Source organism: Crotalus tigris, unplaced genomic scaffold, assembly GCF_016545835.1.
Source record: "Crotalus tigris isolate CLP2741 ecotype Arizona unplaced genomic scaffold, ASM1654583v1 scf7180000017739.2905288, whole genome shotgun sequence".
NCBI classification, from domain to species: domain Eukaryota; kingdom Metazoa; phylum Chordata; class Lepidosauria; order Squamata; family Viperidae; genus Crotalus; species Crotalus tigris.
In genome coordinates this window covers 270,931-292,597 of record NW_024096605.1, presented here as the reverse complement: position 1 = coordinate 292,597, position 21,667 = coordinate 270,931, and the positions used below count along the sequence as shown (strand labels likewise).

General features: G+C 39.9%; 1 protein-coding gene across 4 annotated transcripts in view; it reads right to left on the bottom strand.

The window, feature by feature from the left end:
* The window catches only part of LOC120306469 (very-long-chain enoyl-CoA reductase-like), a 38,285-nt gene that overhangs the window by 12,624 nt on the left and 3,994 nt on the right, over positions 1 to 21,667 (bottom strand). For 2 of the 4 annotated variants that reach the window (XM_039339760.1, XM_039339763.1), the window contains exons 2-9: positions 20,906 to 20,972; positions 14,004 to 14,065; positions 10,545 to 10,595; positions 10,292 to 10,343; positions 8,995 to 9,039; positions 7,549 to 7,652; positions 5,715 to 5,830; positions 5,491 to 5,596 (exon numbers count right to left, since the gene is read on the bottom strand). In XM_039339760.1, the coding sequence (XP_039195694.1) occupies positions 5,491 to 5,596; positions 5,715 to 5,830; positions 7,549 to 7,652; positions 8,995 to 9,039; positions 10,292 to 10,343; positions 10,545 to 10,595; positions 14,004 to 14,065; positions 20,906 to 20,972 (603 nt within the window). Of the gene's footprint in view, positions 1 to 2,519; positions 2,620 to 5,490; positions 5,597 to 5,714; positions 5,831 to 7,548; positions 7,653 to 8,994; positions 9,040 to 10,291; positions 10,344 to 10,544; positions 10,596 to 14,003; positions 14,066 to 20,905; positions 20,973 to 21,667 lie in introns of all 4 variants that reach the window. The other 2 variants (XM_039339761.1, XM_039339762.1) reach the window with 2 other exon arrangements.

Sequence of the window (21,667 nt, the reverse complement as noted above, 5' to 3'; positions counted from 1 at the left end):
ACAGAAAATATACAATGTGTGCACCCATGTGGGCACAATGTTCTCAGTTCAAATTCTTTATCTAATCCTAATGTATATAAGCAGAATGTGAGCAGGAATTACATATTCAAAGAAGAATTAGTTCTCAAGTTATATTAACAAAATGCAGAGAAATTATTTCCTCCATTATAGCAGTATCCCCAACTTGACTTTTTTTTCCAGTTAAGTGATTCAAATATGATACAGAACTTTCTCATTATTTTGTTCCTCAGAACCAAAGAAATAAATATCTGTAAATGAAGTGCAAAGAAACAAATTATGCTTTCCCTATGATTTTTAGTCTACAAAAATGTCAGTTTATTATTTCCTAACAATTTACAGTATTAATGCTACCAAAAATTAGTTTATATGACTACATACAAAAGATATTTTTAAACAGTAAATGCTATTTAAATGTTTAAAAACACTTATCTCACATTCATAGTAGCATTTTAAAAAAATATAGATCTTGCTGTGATATACATACAGTATTTATAGATATTCTGGCAGTGAGCTCACTAAATATGACCCCCCCCGTTTGATAATTTTTTAATACAGAATATTTTAGAGGCACAAACTTCTCAAATCTATGATGGCAAGTAGGGCAATTTTATTCAGCGTAATTATAGACTTTAAATTCCACAAGCAAATTAATACTATTTCTTACAATCTATTTCAGACAAAAATAACCTGTCCTAATGTTATTTATACATAACAGCTGCACTGATAAATTCAGGCATCAAGAACTTCTAGTATTAACATTTTACTAAGACAGGGTTCAAACCTGGCCCTTTTATGACTTGTGGACTTCAGCTCCCAGAATTCCTCAGCCAGCATGCCTGGCTGAGGAATTCTGGGAATTGAAGTCCACAAGTCATAAAAGGGCCAAGTTTGAAGAACCCTGCACTAAGACAACAGGGTTATAAAAACAGCATTGGATTGTAAGCCCCATCCCTTTTGTGTATGTATGTATGTATGTATGTATGTATGTATGTATGTATGTATGTATGTATGTCACTATATATATATATATATATATATATATATATATATATATATATATATATATATATAGTGACATCACATAAATGTCCAGAAGAAGAGCTTATGATGGAACACAAATTTTGTCCTTTTTATTTAAAACATAGCAATAGGCGCTATGGACATCTATGGCTGGATGAAAGCTAAAACTTGTTTGAGAGTGTTTACTTTTGTAGTACAGATTTGATAGCAATTTAACTAGCGGCGTATAAAGGGATCTGTGAGTTTATGTTAACAAACAAAATCCTTCTGTGAAACAGGATAAGCTTAAATCAAATTCTGAGTTGTTCTAAATTTTCTTGGTATCTAGAGATGTAGCTGAGGGAAGGTCCTCTGCTCCATCTACCTCTTTGAGAAGCAGCTGGGAAAGAATTTAAGTTCAATAGTTCAGGGGCCACAAGACAGGGCCTTGAAAGTGGAATGCATGAGTGAAATGAAGAGCAGATAATTTAAATACCAATAAGGCAATCTAAATACCAATACTCCAACTGTAAAGAGCTTAAAAGCTCAGCATCATAATTGTGCCGAGAAATGAATATGTTAGAGTGCAGCTGATTAAAAGCTGCCAACACATAATCCTACGCAAGCCAAAACAACTTAGTGACCTCATATCCCATTTTTATAACACTGCCTCTTCTTCCAATAAAACAAAAATCTAAAATCTAAAATGACTGCCTCTTATAGTACAGTTCATCTAGCACATGTAGTCTTTTATACAACCAACTAGAGAACCTCAGTGATCTCAAAGGAAAATAAACCTGGTACACAATCTAGAAAAAAAAGTTATATTTGCGGGAAATCTTCCCTCCTGCAGTGAATAAAGAAAGAAGGAGCCATTGGAAAATGAAAAAGTGGGAAACCAAAGTGTGTATTAACTTTGTACACCACAAACACAGTCTCTCTTTTAGCTTTCGTTTTGAGCCCCACTGGCTCAAAACTGCTGATTTCTAACATAATAAAAACCCTATTAAGAAGCTATTTGGCAAATCCTACAGTCAATCAAAATGTGGAATTTACTGTGAAAATGATTATATCTGAAAGATTTTTGCCTCTTCACATTTTAGAAAGAAACTGGTTTATTTTCCTCACCTCTTCATATCAGAAGTTGAAAATGGGTATAGCATATTTATAACAACACTTTTAACCAACCAATGCCATACACAGCCATTTTCCCACTTTTAAGTTCAACTGCACTAACTTTGTATGACAGCAATTCCTGATTCTGCTCTATTCAGTAACAGAAAATACTTTCTTCCATCACATGTAGTGACAGTGCTTTCAAACCATCCTTATCTTAAATCATTCCATCTGTCTTCTTATTGTTGTTTCAGTCTTCCCCAAACTGTTGTCTAGATAAGGGTTTCTCAACCCAGACAACTTTAAGATGGGTGGACTTCAACTCCCAGAATACCCCAGCCAGCAGGGTTGAGAAATGCTGATCCAGAAGTTTGATTACAGACCTCACATCCTGAGCCAGCAGACAATTTGCTTGTTGATTGGAGCTGAATGGAACTGTAGCCAAATGCATCCTTAACGTACTTGCTTGGATATGTTAGCTGCCTTGAGTTGTTTATAAAAAAAATAAAGGTCCTTACTTATTTATTTTCTTCGATGTATATACAATAGTGACTTTGCAGTAGAGCATTTAAAGAATACAAACAATGCAATATAAAGCAGACAACAGCTAAGAAGCTAAACCAATCTAGGCAGATAACCATTACCTTACGGGCTCTAACAATCCATGTTTTGGAACAGATCCATGTCTTGAAAGCTTTTCAAAAAGACTGAAGGTTCAGGGCCAACCTAATCTTATGGGGAAATGGTGTTCCAAAGGGCAATAAAAAACAAGCCTGGGTCTCACAAGCTCACAAGCTGACATGACTGATAGGACCCACAGCTATGCCTCTCCTGCTGGCTCTAATGGGCTACGATAGAAGGATCTGGGAAAAGGTGGTCCTGCAAAGAATGTTGCCTGTAAATACGGCATAATTACAGACCACACACACACATACACAGAGTTCAGAATTTCTTTAACAGTGTTAATTGGGCAGAAATTAAAAGGGCATTTTCTTGCATATGTGCTCCGAGACAATAATCTGAACCGTCAGAAGAAGGCCATCCCTGGAGAATAGCTACGTTTGTCCTCATTCATCCCGATGTTTTCCAATGGCAGAGAAACGTGTGTTAAAAACTGTCTCTGCATTGAACAAAACACAGCAGCAAATGCTCTAATTAATGCAAGCGACCAGATTCAAGCAAAGCACATTTTATCTCAGGAACACAATCCAGGTCAAATAGTAACAGCTTCTATAATTAAGTGGTCTTTGTTTCAGCTGAGATTGAAAGAAGTAATGAAAGAACTGGGCAGCTGCCATGGAATAGTTTATTCTTCAGATGCAGCATCATGAAATAAAAATCTTAATGAGAACAACTGCCTGCTAAGAGCACTTAAAGCCCTAAAAAATGATTAGATCTTTGCTAGGGTCATAGATTTTTAATCTGGAACTGTATCCCCATCCCAAGAATTCTATATACAAAACTAAATGAAAATTTGCAACTATTTACAATGTGATCTGGATATATTTTATATATGAGAGACAGTCACTACGCTATTATTTTCTGTGCACCTCCCACCAAAGCAAAAGATAGAAAAACAAAAATAAGAGAAGCCCAAAATCCACATGGATGACAATAATCGTAAGTACTCTATTATACTTTCTTAAAATGCAATGTTTATATCAGTGTGGTAGAGTGGCTTAAGATTTTGGAACAAAACCCAGATTTGAGTCAATCCTCAATGTGATGTTATGAGAATAATTACAGGTCTATTCTGTATTCTCTCCTGAATCCCAGAAGGAAATAAGAGATACAGATCTAATTAATGTTCTACATATAAAATGTAAAATGCAAAAACAAAATAATACAAAAATCACATTCCACCATTATAAAAAATAACTATTTATCAGCTACATTGTTCTTAAATCATTCAATACCTCTAGAAGCGCCCTTAATTTAAGGATCAAATTATAAGTTCAGAAATACCTATTTTGGCTCAGGTAACTCAGAACTGAGACAGATCATGTGATTTATCATTCTGCTCCTTAAAATAACACACACAGAGACACACACAGACACACACACACACACACACACAGAGAGAGAGAGAGAGAGAGCGCCACAGAGAAGGATTTTAGCCTCATTTTCCATCTACTACTTTATTTCCTCCTTCAAGAATTTTTAACATGGCAAAGGATTCAGATCAATCCCCACAAGCATTTGGAATGGTTCAGTCCCAGAAAAAGGCGCATCAAGTTACATTTTGCAAATAGCCCCAAGTTCTAAATTTTCCTACAAAAGGATAGTTGTAAGTTTGCAACACTTTAATGAAGCAGAAATTCTCTTCGGTTTTGCAGATGGAGCTGTAGTCTACTGTAGGACTACATTAAAAAAAAATCTGTAAAATATATCTTGCTATTGTCAAGTTAGCTGCAGGCCAATGTCAAGTACAGCCCCTATAATTCTAATAAACCCACTGACTCCATAGTCTTAATCAGGAGAGCATGTCCTAGGACCTAGGACAGTGGTGGCGAACCTATGGCACGCGTGCCAGAGGCGGCACTCAGAGCCCTCTCTGTGGGCACATGCGCTGCCGCTGCTAGCGGCTTGCGCAGGTCCATTAGGTCGCCACCGCCGCCCGGAGTGGCAGCCCCACCAGCACAAAGGAGGCGAAGCAGCCAGCTAGCAAGCTCAAGTAGAGGTGGTAGAGCACGCCCACACCCAGCAAGCCAAAGGCCACCCTGAGCAGGGAAAGCCGGATTCCCATCAGCGCCATGGTCCCCCAGTCCCAGCTAGGATTGTGTACCTCCCCCATCTATGCTGGGGCCTCCTGCCCACCGCCCCACCCGCCAGAGATCCCTTGGATCTCCCCCAACCCTGTCCGGCCCCCGCAGGTGTCGCCCCCATGAGCAACATTGAGGTGGCCATGCCTACCCCAGCCACGCCCACCCAGTCTGCCATGCCAACTGCAGCCATGCCCACCCAATGGGCCTCGCCCCCAGCCCCCCCCCCCCGAGGGCACCACAATGCTGATGCAGCTCTGGAACTTTGCGATAAATAAGTGGGTTTTGGGTTGTGGTTTGAGTACTTGGTCTCTAAAAGGTTCGCCATCAATGACCTAGGAGGAAAGCCACTCTCAAGGAGCATCTTCCCACTTGGCTAGAAGAAAAAAGATTAGATATTGCAGTCCCATGTTTTGCAGCAATCATTTAGAATGGCAGATTTCAGTAGCAGATGTTCATGCTAATAGAGAACAGTTCCTCATTTTGAAGAGCATCATTATGGCCCAAAGTTGTATCACAAACTGGGCTCCTATAGGGAGTGGCCAGATTAGGTCGCATTCAAGGGCTGCAAGTAGATTTTGTGACAATTTACCTTAACAATATTCCTCAGTGGCATAGTCCCATGGGAGAACCGATGAACAAATATTGTTTCAATCAACCTTTTGATGTAGTGGAAAGAATGGCAGATACATGCCAAGCTAGAAACAGCAAGATAAAAGCGTTTCAGAAAACTAAAAAAAACAAATTGGGCAAGACATTCGGAATAAAGCTGTGATGCCCCAAAATAAACGCCTCCAGTTTAGAAGTGAGACTCACTTAACTACTGGATGTCGGCCTGAAGTAAATCTGTCATCCTGGCCATAGATAAAAGGCATGCGGAGATAAAACACAAAATAGATGAACAATGGGCCCGTATATTCTATCAAAAATACCTGCAAAAGAGAGAGACACTTATTAGAAGATTATCTTTGGTTGCATGGAAACAACAAAAACATTGCATGCAGTCCTCCCAATCAGAATGGATACTGAATGACCACTTGCTATATCCAACACTGCCAACCAACATTTTAACTTGCTGGCTGTCAAATTCTGGGAGTTCGGAAGTCCATATATCTTAAAATCACCAAGATTGAGGAAACACTGCTCTAGAAAGTATTCTGCTTATTTCCCCTGAGGTTTTCTTTTTTTCTATTTTACACAACTGTCTTCATAGTCGAAGAATTGTTGGTGCTTATATTTTAGCTTTGAAACGTTATAAACCCTGCAGTGGTATTTTGCAATCTGAGATGGTTTTTGCCTTGTTTAGCACAATTGAAAACAATAGTGCTTAATAAGGAACACAGCCTGGTTAGATGTTTGGATTCTACTGTAAGTGTCAAGACCGAAGACTAAACCCATAATTCAGAATGAGGCTCCTGATCAGTTCAAATGAGTTCCTATGGGAGAAGGGAAATAAACGTGGGATAAACAAATGAAATATTAATGTTCCTTCTATTTATCTGTTAATGACTGATGCATTGGCTCAAGTGCATAACATAGGTTATTAAAATACCTCTTGCAGTTGATCATTGTAAGCAGCATAACTCAAAATAAACCAGTTTAAATCAACCGAATTGTATTTTGTGCACTGATTCCAGATACACAGCGAATTGTTGTTTTGCTATCAATTTCCCATTTTATCTCACAACATATGCAAGCAGCCGCCAACTTGGCAACATGTTGGACTGCGTAACACGTCTGAAAATTGCCAGGCTGGGAAAGACTGGACAGCAATGTATCAATGCTGGTCTAGAAAACAGGAAACTGTGAGATCAAGTTCTGCCTCAGGCTTGAAAGCCAGCTAGGTGACCTTGAGCCAATCACTCTCAGCCTCAACCCACCTCACAGGGCTGTTGTTATATGGGGCAAATAGGAGGAGGAAGGAGCATTAGGTATGTTGAGTTACTTATAAAGTAATAAAGGCAGGGTAAAAATCTAATAAATAAAACACAGGGAGGGGGGAGTCTGGATTATAACACAAGCTGCTGTGCCCACAAATTCTGGCTTCACCTTAACAGTTCTCACTTGAGTGTTTTCTTTTTAAAAATCTCCTTTCCCCTATCAGATGTTGGTTCTGTTCTTTTAGCAGATGTGACAGGCAAAAAGCCAATTCACAAAAGAGGCATGTCACTGCATCTTTGTGCAAAGAAGCACTTTACCTGGCCAGATTCTCCTGGGACTGAAGCTCAAAAAACAGGCCGAAGATGAAAAGTTGGAAGAATGGATTCTGTTCTACCAAAGTTGGCACTATTCCACATGATTGGATCAAATGGCTGTTTCCTTCCTGCCCTAATTTTGGAGGGCTACATTCTCTCCCTATTTTCTTCTTGCATCCCCTAATATAGACATTACACAAGCTGGGTTTTGTCTAGTTGCCAAGCAACCAGTACTGCGTTGCTATGGACTTGCTTGCCAAGTTTTTTTGGGTAATTATATTTTCCTCTTTGCATCCAGCAACTCTTGAGTTTAGAAAAGAAAACAAAAAGGCCAGCGGGGGGGTGGTGTTCTCTCCCATTTTTCATTGCAGAAAAACTTAAATAACATCATAATGCAAAATATTACTGAGGCAAAACAGCAATTAATTAAAACATATCAAAGCTTAGAGTCTCACCATGGTCCATCCAATTTGCGGCCCTAAATCTTTAAAATAGAGAGTAGCAGTGGTGCCAAAAGGCAGCAGTTGCAGGATTTCCTCATTCTTCAGGGATTTTCCTTCTGAGAGGATGAGAAGAAGTTGTAATATTTATTGTGAGAAGAGAAGTGGAAATACACAATTCCTCATCTGAGCTTGCGTTTTCTACAGCTTTTCTTTCCTATTTACCTCAAGGACTCTTGACTGGCCTCAGAACCTTTTTTTTTTTTCCATTTAAGAACATTTGAAGGAAAAGAAATGAAGCATCTGAAGACATGGGAAGGGAAAAGATGTCAAATAAACCTACATGTCATTGTCAATACAGATAGTCCTCAACTTACGACCACAATTGAGCCCAAAGTTTCTGTTGATAAGTGAAATACTTGTTGAGTGAGTTTTGCCCCATTTTACAACCTTTCTCGCCATAGCTGTTAACTGAATCACTGCAATTGTTAATTTAGCAACACAGTTGTTAAGTGAATCTGGCTTCCCCATAGACTTCACTAGTCAAAAGTTTACAAAAAGTGATCACATGACCCCGGGACACTGCAACTTCATAAATATGAGTCAGTTGCCAAACGTCTGAATTTGATCATATAATCATCAGTCTGCTAACGGTTTCAATAACAATAATAATAATAGAGCTGGGGTCTTGGTCTTCTAGTCCAAGTCCCTGCTCAGGCAGGAAACCTTATACCATTTCAGACAAATTCACTTCACCATGAGGATGCTGCAATGATCGTGTGATAAATAGTCATAAATCACTTGCTTCAGTGCCACTGTAACTTCAAACAGTCACTAAATGAACTATTATAAGTCGAGGACTACCTGTATACAGAAAACTGAAACAGATTATGGTCCCAGGTAATCAGTTCTCCCCTTCTTCATTCCTTGCTGATGTTTCTCAGGTTTGCTATCAGAAATCTCTTACGTTGAGCTATATTGGCAACATTCTGTATGCAAAACCTGAGCTCACAGTCTAGTCTTTGGGAAACCAGGGTGTTAAAAAGAAATCACAGCAAAAAGTGTTATACATGAGATTTTCTATCAGAACTCTGTCTCAATAATTGGACCATCTTCACAAGAAGATGGCCTTGGATCTTTGCTGAGTAGCCTCCTCAGAGAAGAACATCAACCAGGGGGAAAGAATTCTCATTTTGAGTCTTTCTCCCTCTTAAACAGTCTCAGTTCTATCCATGGCTACAGTAGTCTAGATCTCACTTTACAGAATTTAAAATGCTAATTAAATATGTTTCTGCAGTGATTTAGATATGTTAGCAAAGAACTAATTTTTGAAAGGATTTTAACATTGTAATCTGAATGAACTGCTTTGATTTAGAGAAAGCTGCAATGTTTAATCTCTCTCTCTCTCTCTCACTCACACACACACACACACACACACACACGCACACTCTTAATACTTACTAGGATCAAGCCTTATAGATTGTCTTGCTGGATACCACTGAGGATCTACAGGGAAAAAATAGAAATTCACAATTAAAAACACGACTTTCCTGTTGTTTAGCCCTCTCACTTTCCAACTTAATCTCAACAAATTCTAAAGACTCTTTATTCTTGCAAAATCACTTCTTTACTCATTCTTTCTACTATTTGGGTTTGATGGGATTGATTTCCAAATTGTTACACAACATTTCTGGCAATCTAATATAAATGGTAATCATATACTGTATGAATACATTTCTAAATAAAAGCCCGTATAAATATAAAATATGTAAACGGTAAACATAGATGCTTAATGTTGAAAGCCTCCCAGAGTCGCTTCGCAGCAAGATAGTGGCAAACAAATTTTAAAAAATAAAATAAATATATAAATTCCCAAACAAACAAATTTTTGGAATTTTTCTTGGCAACTTCCTTCTGCTTCAGCAAATAGGTTTTGTAAGATCTGCACTGCTAACTCAACCAGAAAACCCTCAGCCAGTCTTCACCAATTTGATGCCCTCTAGCTGGGTCTATGACAATCTGCCATGGCCAACTCACAGCCAATTCGCTACAGGACAACTCACTGCGAGACAAGAGTTACACTAATATCAAAGAAATGGTGGAATGAAACCATTAAAGAAAGGATGCAAAAAGAGGGACAATGTGAAATGGAAATGACAAAAATTAAAATAGTTTTTATTTATTTTAAATAATTAAATTGAATTGTTAAATTGTTTCCGCAGCAAGTTGTCCACGGTAAGCTGGCCATGATGAGTTGGTCATAGCAAGTTGGCCGTAGCAAGTTGGCGGTGGTGAGAGACTGCAGCGAGTTGTCCCAGTCCGCCTCAAGCCATAGGACAGGGGTAGGCAACCTTGGCTCTTTTATGACTCGTGGACTTCAATTCCCAGAATTCCTGAGCCAGCCACACTGAGGGGAAAGGGAGAGGTTTCCAACCTGAGCCATTCTAGCTCAGGAATTCTAGGAGTTGAAGTCCACGAGTCATAAAAGAGCCAAGGTTGCCTACCCCTGCCATAGGACAAACCATGTATCTACCTCTAGGAGGCAATGGGAAGGGCAAGCTAAAGACATGTAACACATCTGAAGAACATCACAGTGAAAAAGGCTGGCTAAAACTTTCAGCAGTTAGTAGAATTATTAACTCAGCTTTGAGAAAGCTTATGGCATTTAGGAGTTCCTGTATGCTCCTTACAATTATGTATAATTTAGTTAAGCACTGATACCACCTTTAAAGTCACCTTTTGAAATGTAGATACTCACATATCTTGTGGAGCATCGCTTGGATGTCACTTATTGTAGTGTGTGGCTCAACCTATATAACAGAAAACTTTCTATCAGGAAGCAAGCAGATATTATTTCGGGGGGGGGGGGACTGAACCGATGGAAGCAAAGGATATAATTAAGGAAACACCCAGTTACAGTATGAAGTTATTATACAAATCTCCAAGCACTTAAAAAGTTATCTGTAAATGTGATTATTTAAAAAGTGATGTATAACATTACGGTTACCAACCTTTTCTAGGAAGCAGAGCTGCTGTTTTGTCTTCCAGTCAAGAATTTCCACCTAGCAAAAGAAGCAGATAAAAACCATTTCAAATGATCTCATGCTCTTAATTGCTGTGGTTTACAAAAACAAGAGACAGTTGAGCTCAAGTATCAAAGAAGTCATACCTAGACATTTTTTTAATGAACCACACTTAGCTGGGTTCACGACTCAAAGTTAGCCATAAATCATTTTACAAGCTACAATTAATTGCTGCATACAATATATTTATTCACTCTTATTCTAAAAATGTATGCTGTTTAAAAACAAACTGGGCTTCCTCCTGGCAACTTATTTCACAGTAAAATTACACTGTATTTTTTTTAAAAAAATCTACGAACTAAAACAGCATTTAAAAACTGAATATATGAAAATATAACCACAAGTAGATTAGTTAATAATCTATTCAACACTCCATACAAGAATCAAGCTTTACTTTTGGTAACTACACAAACTTATCCCTACAGCAACGGTTTTCAGCCTGTGGGTCGGGACCCCATTTGGGGTCGAACAACCATTTCACGGGGGTCGCCAAACAATGCAGTCCGCCATTTTTTCCCCCTTTTCCTTAGCTGTGCTACTCCCTTTTATTCTATTGGCTTTTGAAAGCCAATAGAATAGACTCTCTTGAATAGAGTCTAATTCTATTGGCTTTCAAAAGCCAATAGGAATTGTCCAGGCTGTCTCTGCCCTGCTGAGCCCGCCAAAAGTCCCATTCTGCAAACGGTGCTGCAAGTTGTCTGCAGCGAAGGCGAGCTGTCTGGAAGTTTCCACCCCTCCCTGCTGAGCAACTACTAAAAATGTAAGGCCAGGGGTGGGAGGTGGAAGGCCAGCGGGCGCAGGGAGGGTTGCTGGCATGCGTGGGGCCCGGCAGGTGCCTTACCTTTCTTGGGCTGGGCCAGCTGGTGGCCCAGCCGGTGGTCAGCCTGCTCCGTCTCTGCCGCTTGCCAGCTACGCCTCGGCCGGCGCAGGGGGCGGCACCTCACATGTGCGGCGCTCCCGGGCAGGGAAAGTCCTCGACTTACAACCGATTGGGTAGTCCTCAACTTACGACCGGTTGGGTAGTCCTCAACTTACGACCGGTTGGGGGTCGCGGCATTAAAAAGGTTGAGAACCACTGCCCTACAGTTTTCTTGGCAACACTGCAAATGTGATTTGCCGTTTCCTTTTTCTGAGTTAATTATTTTATACTTTCAAATATAGCATTCAGCTCAGAAATTTCTTCTTGGTCTCCTATCCAACCATTAATCGGGTATGATCTGCCTTAGCCTTTTTGAATTCAGCCAAGGTGAAGTAGACATATATGTATAAAATGTTAAAATATTAATCTATTAAAAGGCCTCGGAGAATAAGAAATCATTTGCTTAGTACAAAAAAGCCAAAATAATAAATCACTGGAAAAAGCTACCACTGAGAAATCTGCCTCTGGGTTATCATGACCTTACTTCAACACAGAATAACTTCAATGGGTCCTTTGAGGATAACCTTGAAGATATGTGTAGGAATGTACAGAATGATGTGTTATCACAGATACTGTGGTCCCAGGCCCTAAAAAACCTTTATATCTTAGAAGTGACATCTCTAATTGTGACTGGAAAAGAACCAGGAGCGGGTTCAGATTGTAGTCTCTAGGTATGCCAGCCAAACAAATCACATTATAATTTAGCGTATGTTCAGCAGCACAGTCCAACAGTTAATAAGCTGACAGATTCTGCATGTACAAGTATACATTTTGATTTATAGAAAAATTAAATGCAATTTTCAAAGTCACCGCAAGAAGAAAATAGAACAGAATCAGCACAGCTCCTTATGTGATGCAATTGAAATCTGTCTGTACATTCTATTTGGCTATGGGTCTGCCATAACACAATCAAAGGATAGGGTGAAGTTGTGTTTGCACTACAATTTCAAGAAAAGATGCATTTGGAGATAGTAGCAGGTGCTGCTTTTACATCCTGACACTCCAGAGCACCTTTTTGTCTTCAAATTCAGAATGCTGTATAACCCACGTTTTATTTGCATCACCTCTGTGCAATATTGTTCCTTAGTGACTATTTTCAGCATAATGGCATCATTGTGCCCCATCTACCATCACCTTCTGAGATAGCCCAGACCAGAGGCCCCCAATCTTTTGGGCACCAGGGACTGGTTCTGTGGAGAAAGATTTTTCTGCGGAGGGGTCTGCATCCAGCGGATGGAGTTTCACTTGTTTGCGCAGCCCGGTTGTGGTATGCCACGGCCTGCTGCAAGTTCACGGATTGGGGATTGGGGGTTGGGGACCCCTGGCCTAGACAGTCAGAATAATGCAATGGCTGAAAATATGTTTACTGGTTTAAGATTACAAGATAAGTAAAGGTACGACTTGATGTTGGTAACCTTAGTTTCCTGAAAACTTAGGTTTCCAATATCTTGTCCATACGGAAGTCTGAATAGTTTTCATGGGCTTGATAGACTCTTTCTGATCTTGGCTCAGTAATTAACCTAGCATTGGTTATTTAATTAATGTCACTGATAAATACAAGTGTGAATAATGCTTTATTTACTGTACTTTCCAGCGTATAAGATGACTTTCGCAAACGTTAAAATCGGCGCCGAAGTCGGGGGTCGTCTTATACGCCGAGTCGTCTTATATGCCAGAAATAACGGTAGTTTCTGGCGTATAAGACGACTTTCTAGGCATGCAACTCGGCGCCGAAGTCGGGGGTCGTCTTATACGCCAGGTCGCCTTATATGCCAGAATCTCACTCTGAAATATCAAAAGAACAGGGTGGAATGTAGACTGGATTCCCAGGAGGGAGGGGCTGCTCTCTAGAGAGCAAAGAGGCAGCGGGGCTTGGAAAGTTTGATCAACAGGAAGATTAGAACAATTCCTCCCTAGCAATTCACAGAGTATATCTGAAATTATGCAAATAGTTGCTTTAGTCTGGCAAGATTCTATCTAAAGGTGAAGAACAATAAAGGAAACTACTCTTAAATAATTACATGTGTTGTTCTTGAAGTCTGACAAAAACAGAGTATGAAGTAAACACAATTTTTAATTGCCTATGTGTATGTCTGTGAACACGTACTCATAAGGAAACAAGGAGGGATTCATATTAAGATAACTCCACCAGAACAAGATTTGGTTATGGCAGGGGTCCCCAATCCCCGGTCCATGGACCGGTACTGGGCCGCAACATGCCAGCAACCAGTTTGCACAAACAAGCAAAGCCCCATCCGTGGGATGCAGGCAGCACACAAAACCACGCATTCTCTGGTCTGTGGAAAAACTCTTCTCCACGGAACCGGTCCCTGGTGCCCAAAAGGTCGGGGACCTCTGGGTTAAGGCATCAGGTTAGAAAGCTGGAAACCATGAATTCTAGTCCTGCTTTAACCATGAAAGCCAATTGGGTAATGTTGAGTCAGTCACTCTCTCTCAGCCAAACTCACCTCACCAAGTGGTTGTTGTAGGGAAAACAGAAACAGGAAGGTGTGCTGGATGTGTTCACCACCTTAATTGTACAATTAATAAAGGCAAGGTATAAGATAAATAAATAAATAGATCACAGTCAGCCTTATCACTATAAATCAGTCAACACAGACTACTGTTTATAGGATGGTATTTTTCTAATATAATACATGTGCCACCAATGAACTATGGTCCCCTGAGAATATATTGTCACTGATAGAATATAAATAGCATAATAAAAATAAGCCTTGTAAGTCTGTCAGCTTAAAGGTGTCTAGGGGCTGTAGAACAGCCCCTTACAAAGCAGCTGTGTGAGCCCGAGAGGAAAAATTATCTGTTTTAATCTGCAGAGAAGCACTGTTTATATACTCCCGTGTTTGGCGAAGTACCACTTTTGAAGAATGTACACAACGTAAGATGACTTACAGAAACACTCCTGAGTCCCTTTGTTTCTAGATGTTTATGCTTACTATCACTTCTACTTACAACAGTGTTTTCCCGGTGCTATTCTGTTGTGCTTAGCTGTTTTAAGTGAATGCTCTACAGTATTGATTTTTTTTTTACATCATTTACAGGAAAATTATTCCTCCACATCAGCTTGGAAGAATTGCAAAAATGCAAAATTGAACGGATGCCTCTGGCCCAGTGTTTGTGTAAGTCAGCTTTCTTTTGATTCAGTTAGGACTGGGGAGTAACCTCTCCTTACCTTACCTTTTAGCCACCTGATTATTGCTTTGCAACATAAGTAGTCCCCTTAAGGACTACTTTAAGAATCCTAATTGGGACTGAATGTGCTGCAGCCAAGTGGAACAGTCATTAGGGAAAACATCACATGACTGCACCACTGTCAACGCTGCTAACATTGGATGTTCCCGCTTTGACAACCGATGAAAATGCAGCCATTTTCTCTTCTCCTTTTCTATGCTTTTTCTTACTTTTAGGAATCAGGTGCAGCAGGGAGGGGGGTTGGAATGAAAGCTCAGCTAGGTGTAACGATAACACTGCTGTGGGAACCCAAGGACAAGCTGATAACATTTTGGCAGGCTGGGGAGCTGGGGAGGAAGCCCGCGCTTTTAACTAATTGGGGAATGTGATTTATGACAGTTTATTGAGGATGGGAATTGTACTTTGTCACTTTGTATCTGGGGGAAGGGAATTTAGTTTTGGGTTCAGCTATGTAGTGCTGATACTGTTTCCCGAATAAAATGTTCTTTAAGGAAGAATTTTGCCTTGAAGTTCTTTTGATGGGTTTCATCTATCAGAACCCTGACGACCGCTTTGCAATGGCAGCTGCAGTAATCCTGTGTCGGAAGTTGTTTTAGATTCAAGAATAATTTTATTCATGCACTGCCTGTAAACTCCTTGAATCAACAACCTGACCTGTCAATAGCTAAAAGAAATCATGTAGCAAAGATTGTTTAACTGTCAAGCTAAATAATTGACAGTCAGGCTGAAAGTGCATTCCTTTCAAAGAATAGCCAACAAGACAAATCCTTTAAGAGGGCTTTTAGGAAGACACACAAGTCGAGACACACACCGAAGGAATTTGCCAAAGATAAACACTTCAAATGCATTCACACCAAGAACTACTTTCTCTATAAATACCCTCTACCTCAAAACATTCAAATGTAGTCTATTTAATAACAATAATAATGATAAAGTTGGAAGGGACCTTGGAGATCATCTAGTCCAAACCCCTGCTCAGGGAGGAAACCCTATACCATTTTGGACAAATGGCTGTCCAGTTTCTTCTTAAAAACTTCCAGTGTTGGAGCATTCACCGCTTCTGGAGACAAGTTGTTCCACTGGTTAATTGTTCTAACTGTCAGGAAGTTTCTCTTTAGTTCTAGGTTGCTTCTCTCTTTGGTTAGTTTCCACCCATTGCTTCTTGTCCTGCCTTCAGGCGCTTTGGAAAATAGTTTGACTCCCTCTTCTTTGTGGCAGCCCCTGAGATATTGGACCATAGCTATCATGTCCCCCCTCATCCTTCTCTTCGTTAAACTAGACATACCCAATTCCAGCAACCGTTCCTTATATGTTTTAGCCTCCAGTCTCCTAATCATCTTTGTTGCTCTTCTCTGTACTCTTTCTAGAGTCTCAACATCTTTTTTACATCATGGTAACCAAAACTGGATGCAATATTCAAAGTGTGGCCTTACCAAGGCATTGTAAAATGGTAGTAATACTTCACGTGATCTTGATTCTATCCCTCTGTTAATGCAGCCTAGTACTGTGTTGGCTTTTTTGGCAGCTGCAGCACACTACTGGTTCATGTTTAAATGACTGTCCACTAGGACTCCAAGATCCCTCTCACAGTTATTACTATTGAACAAGGTACCCCCTATACTATACCTGTGCATTTGGTTTTTCTCACCTAAATATAGAATCTTACTTTTTTCACCATTGAATTTCATTTTGTTAGATAGCGCCCATTTTGTTAGATAGCGCCCAGTGTCCAGATCCTCCTGTATCCTAAGCCTGTCTTCTGGAGTGTTGGCTATTCCTGCCAACTTGGTGTCGTCTGCAAATTTGATGAGTTCCCCATCTATCCCCTCGTCCAGATCGTTGATGAAGATGTTGAAGAGCACTGGGCCCAGAACAGAGCCCTGGGCTCTGTCTTCAAGTGCTGTCTTTTATGCTCTCAAATAATTTTTTTTCCTCTTCAAGCAGTGAGTCCTGTGTCATTCTTATGCAAATCCCAGCTCGGGAAACAGATCAGAATATTATTCTGACACCTGGATGCAGTCATTAGATCAGGACGGTGCTGACTTTAGATGAGGATCTCACCCTGCTCTTGCCTTGCCACAACCATTTCTACTTGAACTCAGCCTGGTCCTTCTCACAGCCTTTGAAGGCCAATAGCTGTCTTGCAAACAGCCAGGATGGCAGCAATGTGGGGGTGGGGGGGGGAAGATGGCAAAGATCAGCTGGGGCAGCAGAACACAGAAGGGAAGGCAGAGATGGGGAGGAAACAGGCATAGGAGAATTGAAGAAGAGATTATTATATTTTCTTCTTCACTTTTATGTTTATAACCTCATGTTTCTATGCTCCCATTACAGCTTAAATGGGTCAGCACATTCCTCCCAAATCTGAGGGGCTGCAATTGCCAAGTTATTCCTGTTGCCCAGCTGAAAGAGAAGGGATAAAACAAAGTCAGAAAGTCTCTGGAGCTCAAAGGGTTTGGGTGATATTAGGCACTTCCAGAGAAAATGGGCAAATCAGCTATATGCAGTGGGACTTCTTCATCTTATTTATTTATTTATTTATTTATTTATTTATTTATTTATTTATGAGACTTATATACCGCTTTAAGTGCAAGCACTCTCTAAGCGGTGTACACCAGTATGCAATGTATATATATATTTACATTGCCCCCAACAATCTGGGTCCTCATTTTACCTACCCCGGAAGGATGGAAGGCTGAGTCAACCTTGAGCCGGTGAGATTTGAACCGCTGACCTGCTGAACACAGTCAGCTAAAGTGGCCTGCAGTACTGCACTCTAACTGCTGCGCCACCTCGGCTCTTCATTCCCACAGCTCTATCTTCTACGAAGGTAAGACAGTTTGTTACTAAGTCATAAGAAGAAGATAAGCAACCGAAAAAAGCAGCTCTGTCTGAACAACAAAAAGATTTACCGTACATGCCTTCAAGACTACCTTGCTTCTTAAATTCTAAAAACAGTTGAGAAGCATCACACAGGTAGTCCTCAACTTAAGAGCATTCCCTTAGAGACCATTCAAAGTTATGAGGGCGCTAAAAAAAAAGTGACTTTTATGACTGGCCCTTGCACTCACAACTATTGCATTGTTTCTGCAAATCATATGATGAAAATTTGGATACTTGGCAACAGGCATGTATTTATGATGGTTGCAGCATCCAGGAGTCCCACGGTCACCATTTGTGACCTCCGGGGGCGGGGGGGTTAGGTTATTCCAAAAGACAAAGTCAATGGGGGAAGCCAACGTTGCTTAGCGATGGTGTGATTCATTTAACAATTCTAGCAAAAAAGATTGTAAGATCGGCTGTATCACTTAGCAACAAAAGATCTGGTCTCAATGGTGGTTGTAAATTGAGGACTAAGTGTATCTTATTTGACTGGGACACAGATAAGCTCTTATCCTTTGATCAGGATTTAACTGTAATAAACTAAAGAGGCAGAAGAAGCTGGAACAGAATCTGAGACCAAGGAAGCAGATTCAACTGGGAACTCATTAGAATTGAACACAGCTCTGTCCAAACTGTCTCCTTCCTGTCCACACAAGTGCAATCTATATTTGATCAGCTACTGGAGGTCAACAAACAGCTAGAGGAAATAAAAATGCTAATAGAAAAAAGTTCCCTAGTCTTGAAAAGGAAATTGAGACAGCGGGTGAGCATGGCAACACTGGGCTCACCCCCCTCCAAGAGGGGGTGAGCACTATTTTAGTACAGTTATTAAGCACAATTCAAAGCTTAGCTCTGAAGTACCAAGTGAAACACAGGTACTCCAAGTGAGGAAAGTCATGTTATATCTACAAATGATCCACATAAACAATCAAAGATGGAATATGAAGAAGGCCATCCTGAAATCTCAGTCAGTTACTTAGCTGTGAAGTAACACTGATTGAACTAATGGAGATAAGATGGCTCCCATGCTGCCAAGGCTTTAAGAGGCTTGCACGGTCATTTCAACAACCATTACTACCCCAAATGCTTTTAAGACTCAAGTGCTTTCCACAGAGCTTTGGAATTGTGTCAACTTAAGACTATTTCAAAATACTTGTGCCTGCCTCCCTCTGACTTTCAGGAAGTTTGCCAAGGCAGAACAAGAGGACACATCCAAGCCTTTTTCTGATAACATTGCTCTACATCAGGGCATTTCAACCTTTTCATCCATTGTACCACTTGTAGGATATGGGAATATCCGAGTACTACCAGTCGACTAGCAAGGTGTCAAAAACTTGATGACCAAAAAAAAAAAGGGGGGGGGGAGTGATGAAGTACAGGTAGTCCTCAACTTACAACAATTCGCTTAATGACTGTTTGAAAAAAGTGCCCCCAAGGCACAGCCGAGCAAGACACCTGCCTGCCCAGCTGGCGGCGCTCTTCCTCCTGTCTGAGGTTTTCATTGTTGTGAGCATTTCTGTTGAGGATTGGCAGCAGGGGTGAGGTGGGGTGTTTGGTTTTTATTCCCCCTGTCTGCTGGGCGGTTGCAGCAGATTTTGGTCACTTCACATGATCCTGGAACACTGTGACCGTCATAAATATGAATCAGTTGCCAAGCACACAATTTAGGTTTTTCTGTTTTCTACTTCAAAATGGCAGGAGACCTGCTAACTTTCTAGCATTTGACAGGTCGTTATTTCCTAAAAGATTCTGCTCAGCCAGATAATTCTACTTGAGAACTGGGCTAAACATGTGCCATTCTGATGTGATTCAGTTTTTAAATCTGTCTTCAACTCATACCCCAGAGTGGCCAATTGTGGCCTCTACTAAGATCCACAAACTCCTTCCATAATTGAAAAACAACAAGGCTTATAGGGGAGACTTAATTCTGGCTGAGTTTTTGAAAACTAACTCTGATTGATGGGTGTCTTTAACTGCCTCTTGATTCCTCTCCCTTGACCATCCCAGTGTACAAACTAGTTTCAAGGGACAAAAAAAATATTTTTTCCAGATTTACTTTGATGTCATGTCCTCTGTAGAAAACCCAGCTGAAAGTATGTAAGTTTCAGGTAGATAATCATATTTTAAAAGCAGGTCATAGTATATAAATTTCTCTGCATCTTCATTTTAAAAGCTGTAGTTGTGGAAAGTGCATTTTTATTTCTCCCCTGTAAAAACCAAAATACGTTATTTATTCCCAAAGCTACACAACTCAGCAAAGCTGTCATTATTAAAACTGCCATTCTTCTACTGAGTCTAAACTAGTAATGACAACAAAAGATTTTCCAAATAACTCAGCAAAAAAAGAAATTGAAAACAAGACTGCTAATATTAGTTGCAAGGGGAAGGGTGCAAGCATGAATGATTCATAATTCAAAGGAATGCTGTATTTATATAACCATTTGAATACTTTTGTTTGTTTGGAAGAGTGGAGAATAAATCACTGAATGACCTATTTCCTAGGTCAGGGGTAGGCAACCTCGGCTCTTTTATAACTTGTAGACTTCAACTCCCAGAATTCCTGAGCTAGCATGGCTGGCTGGCTCAGGAATTCTGGGAGTTGAAGTCCACGAGTCATAAAAGAGCCAAGGTTGCCTACCCCTGTCCTAGATTTTCCTTACGCTGATAAGATGAGCAGGTGGCTCCTTCAGGCTGTTGATTCTGAGAGCTGGTAGGTGTTGTTGACATTGCCATTATACTTTGAATGCTAGACACATATTGACGAGATTTTTTGCCACTCATCCAACCAGCTTGGCCAACCTATTGGGTACTCAGCACCTTGATTTGCTTCTAGAGGGCAAGACATATATTACACATGGACAGCAAAGTAGTCTTGTCTTGAAAGGCATCACTACAGGTAGTCCTTGACTTACAAGAGTTCGTTCAGTGACTGTTCATAGTTACAATGGCACTGAAAAAAGTGACTTATGACCATTTTTTCACATTTATGACGTCCTGGAGTCACATGATCCCCTTTTGCGACCTTCTGACAAGCAGTCAATAAGGAAAGCAGATTCACTTAACAACAGTGTTACTAATTTTACAACAGCAGTAATTCACTTAACAAATATGGCAAAAAAGTCATAAAATGGGGCAAAACTCCTTTAACAAATTTATCACTTAACAAAACATAAATTTTGGGCTCAGTTGCGGTCATAAGTTGAGGGCTACCTGTATTTACCAAACATAATAAATTCATGTTTACGTAAGTACTGTAATACTTTTAGTAACTTACTTTTGGATTCTATCTTCATTGTGTGACCACCCAAATCAGAACATAGCCATATATCATGCTTGGTGGCCTAGAAGAAATTCATTTTTTATGTTTGCCTCCGACTTCCAATACTTAGTTCTAGGTAAATATGCTTTTGCTAATCTCTGATTAATTAAAAAAGACATATTTTCTAAATCTTCATAGCTGCAAAATTGTATATTCCAAGCTTCCAAAATGAATGATGTAAAGCTCACAATCTTTTTTACCCCAAAAAATCTATTCTTAATTACTTCTAGCTTTATTCATTGCAATAAACAGAGATATTATGTCTTTCTGTTGCACTGTAAACTCACCCAAATATTTACCAACAGATTCAAAATTACTTTCATCCCACTCATGCTTCATAAAAATCTCTGTCCCTTTCCCTAAATTTTGCAAGTCAGAGATTGTAAATACTGCTTAGTCACAAGCTTCAACTAAGACACTGGTTCAAGCCATGAAAACTGATCTAAATGATGATTAAAATAATTACAATTAAAACATCTGGGATTTGTCAAAAACATGATTCTAATCTCAGCCAATACAAAACAGCATGGGATCAATTACATAATAGATCAATTGAGCGAATATGTGCCAAGATTAAAATGAGATGAGTGGCTACATGAATACATTCATCCGAGCTTTTTCTGAGGAAAACTGGATTATTGTACACACTCTGCTGAATATACTGTTCAAGAAAACATCTAGGCACATCGTGGCAGACTATCTGTAAAAGGTCTCTTG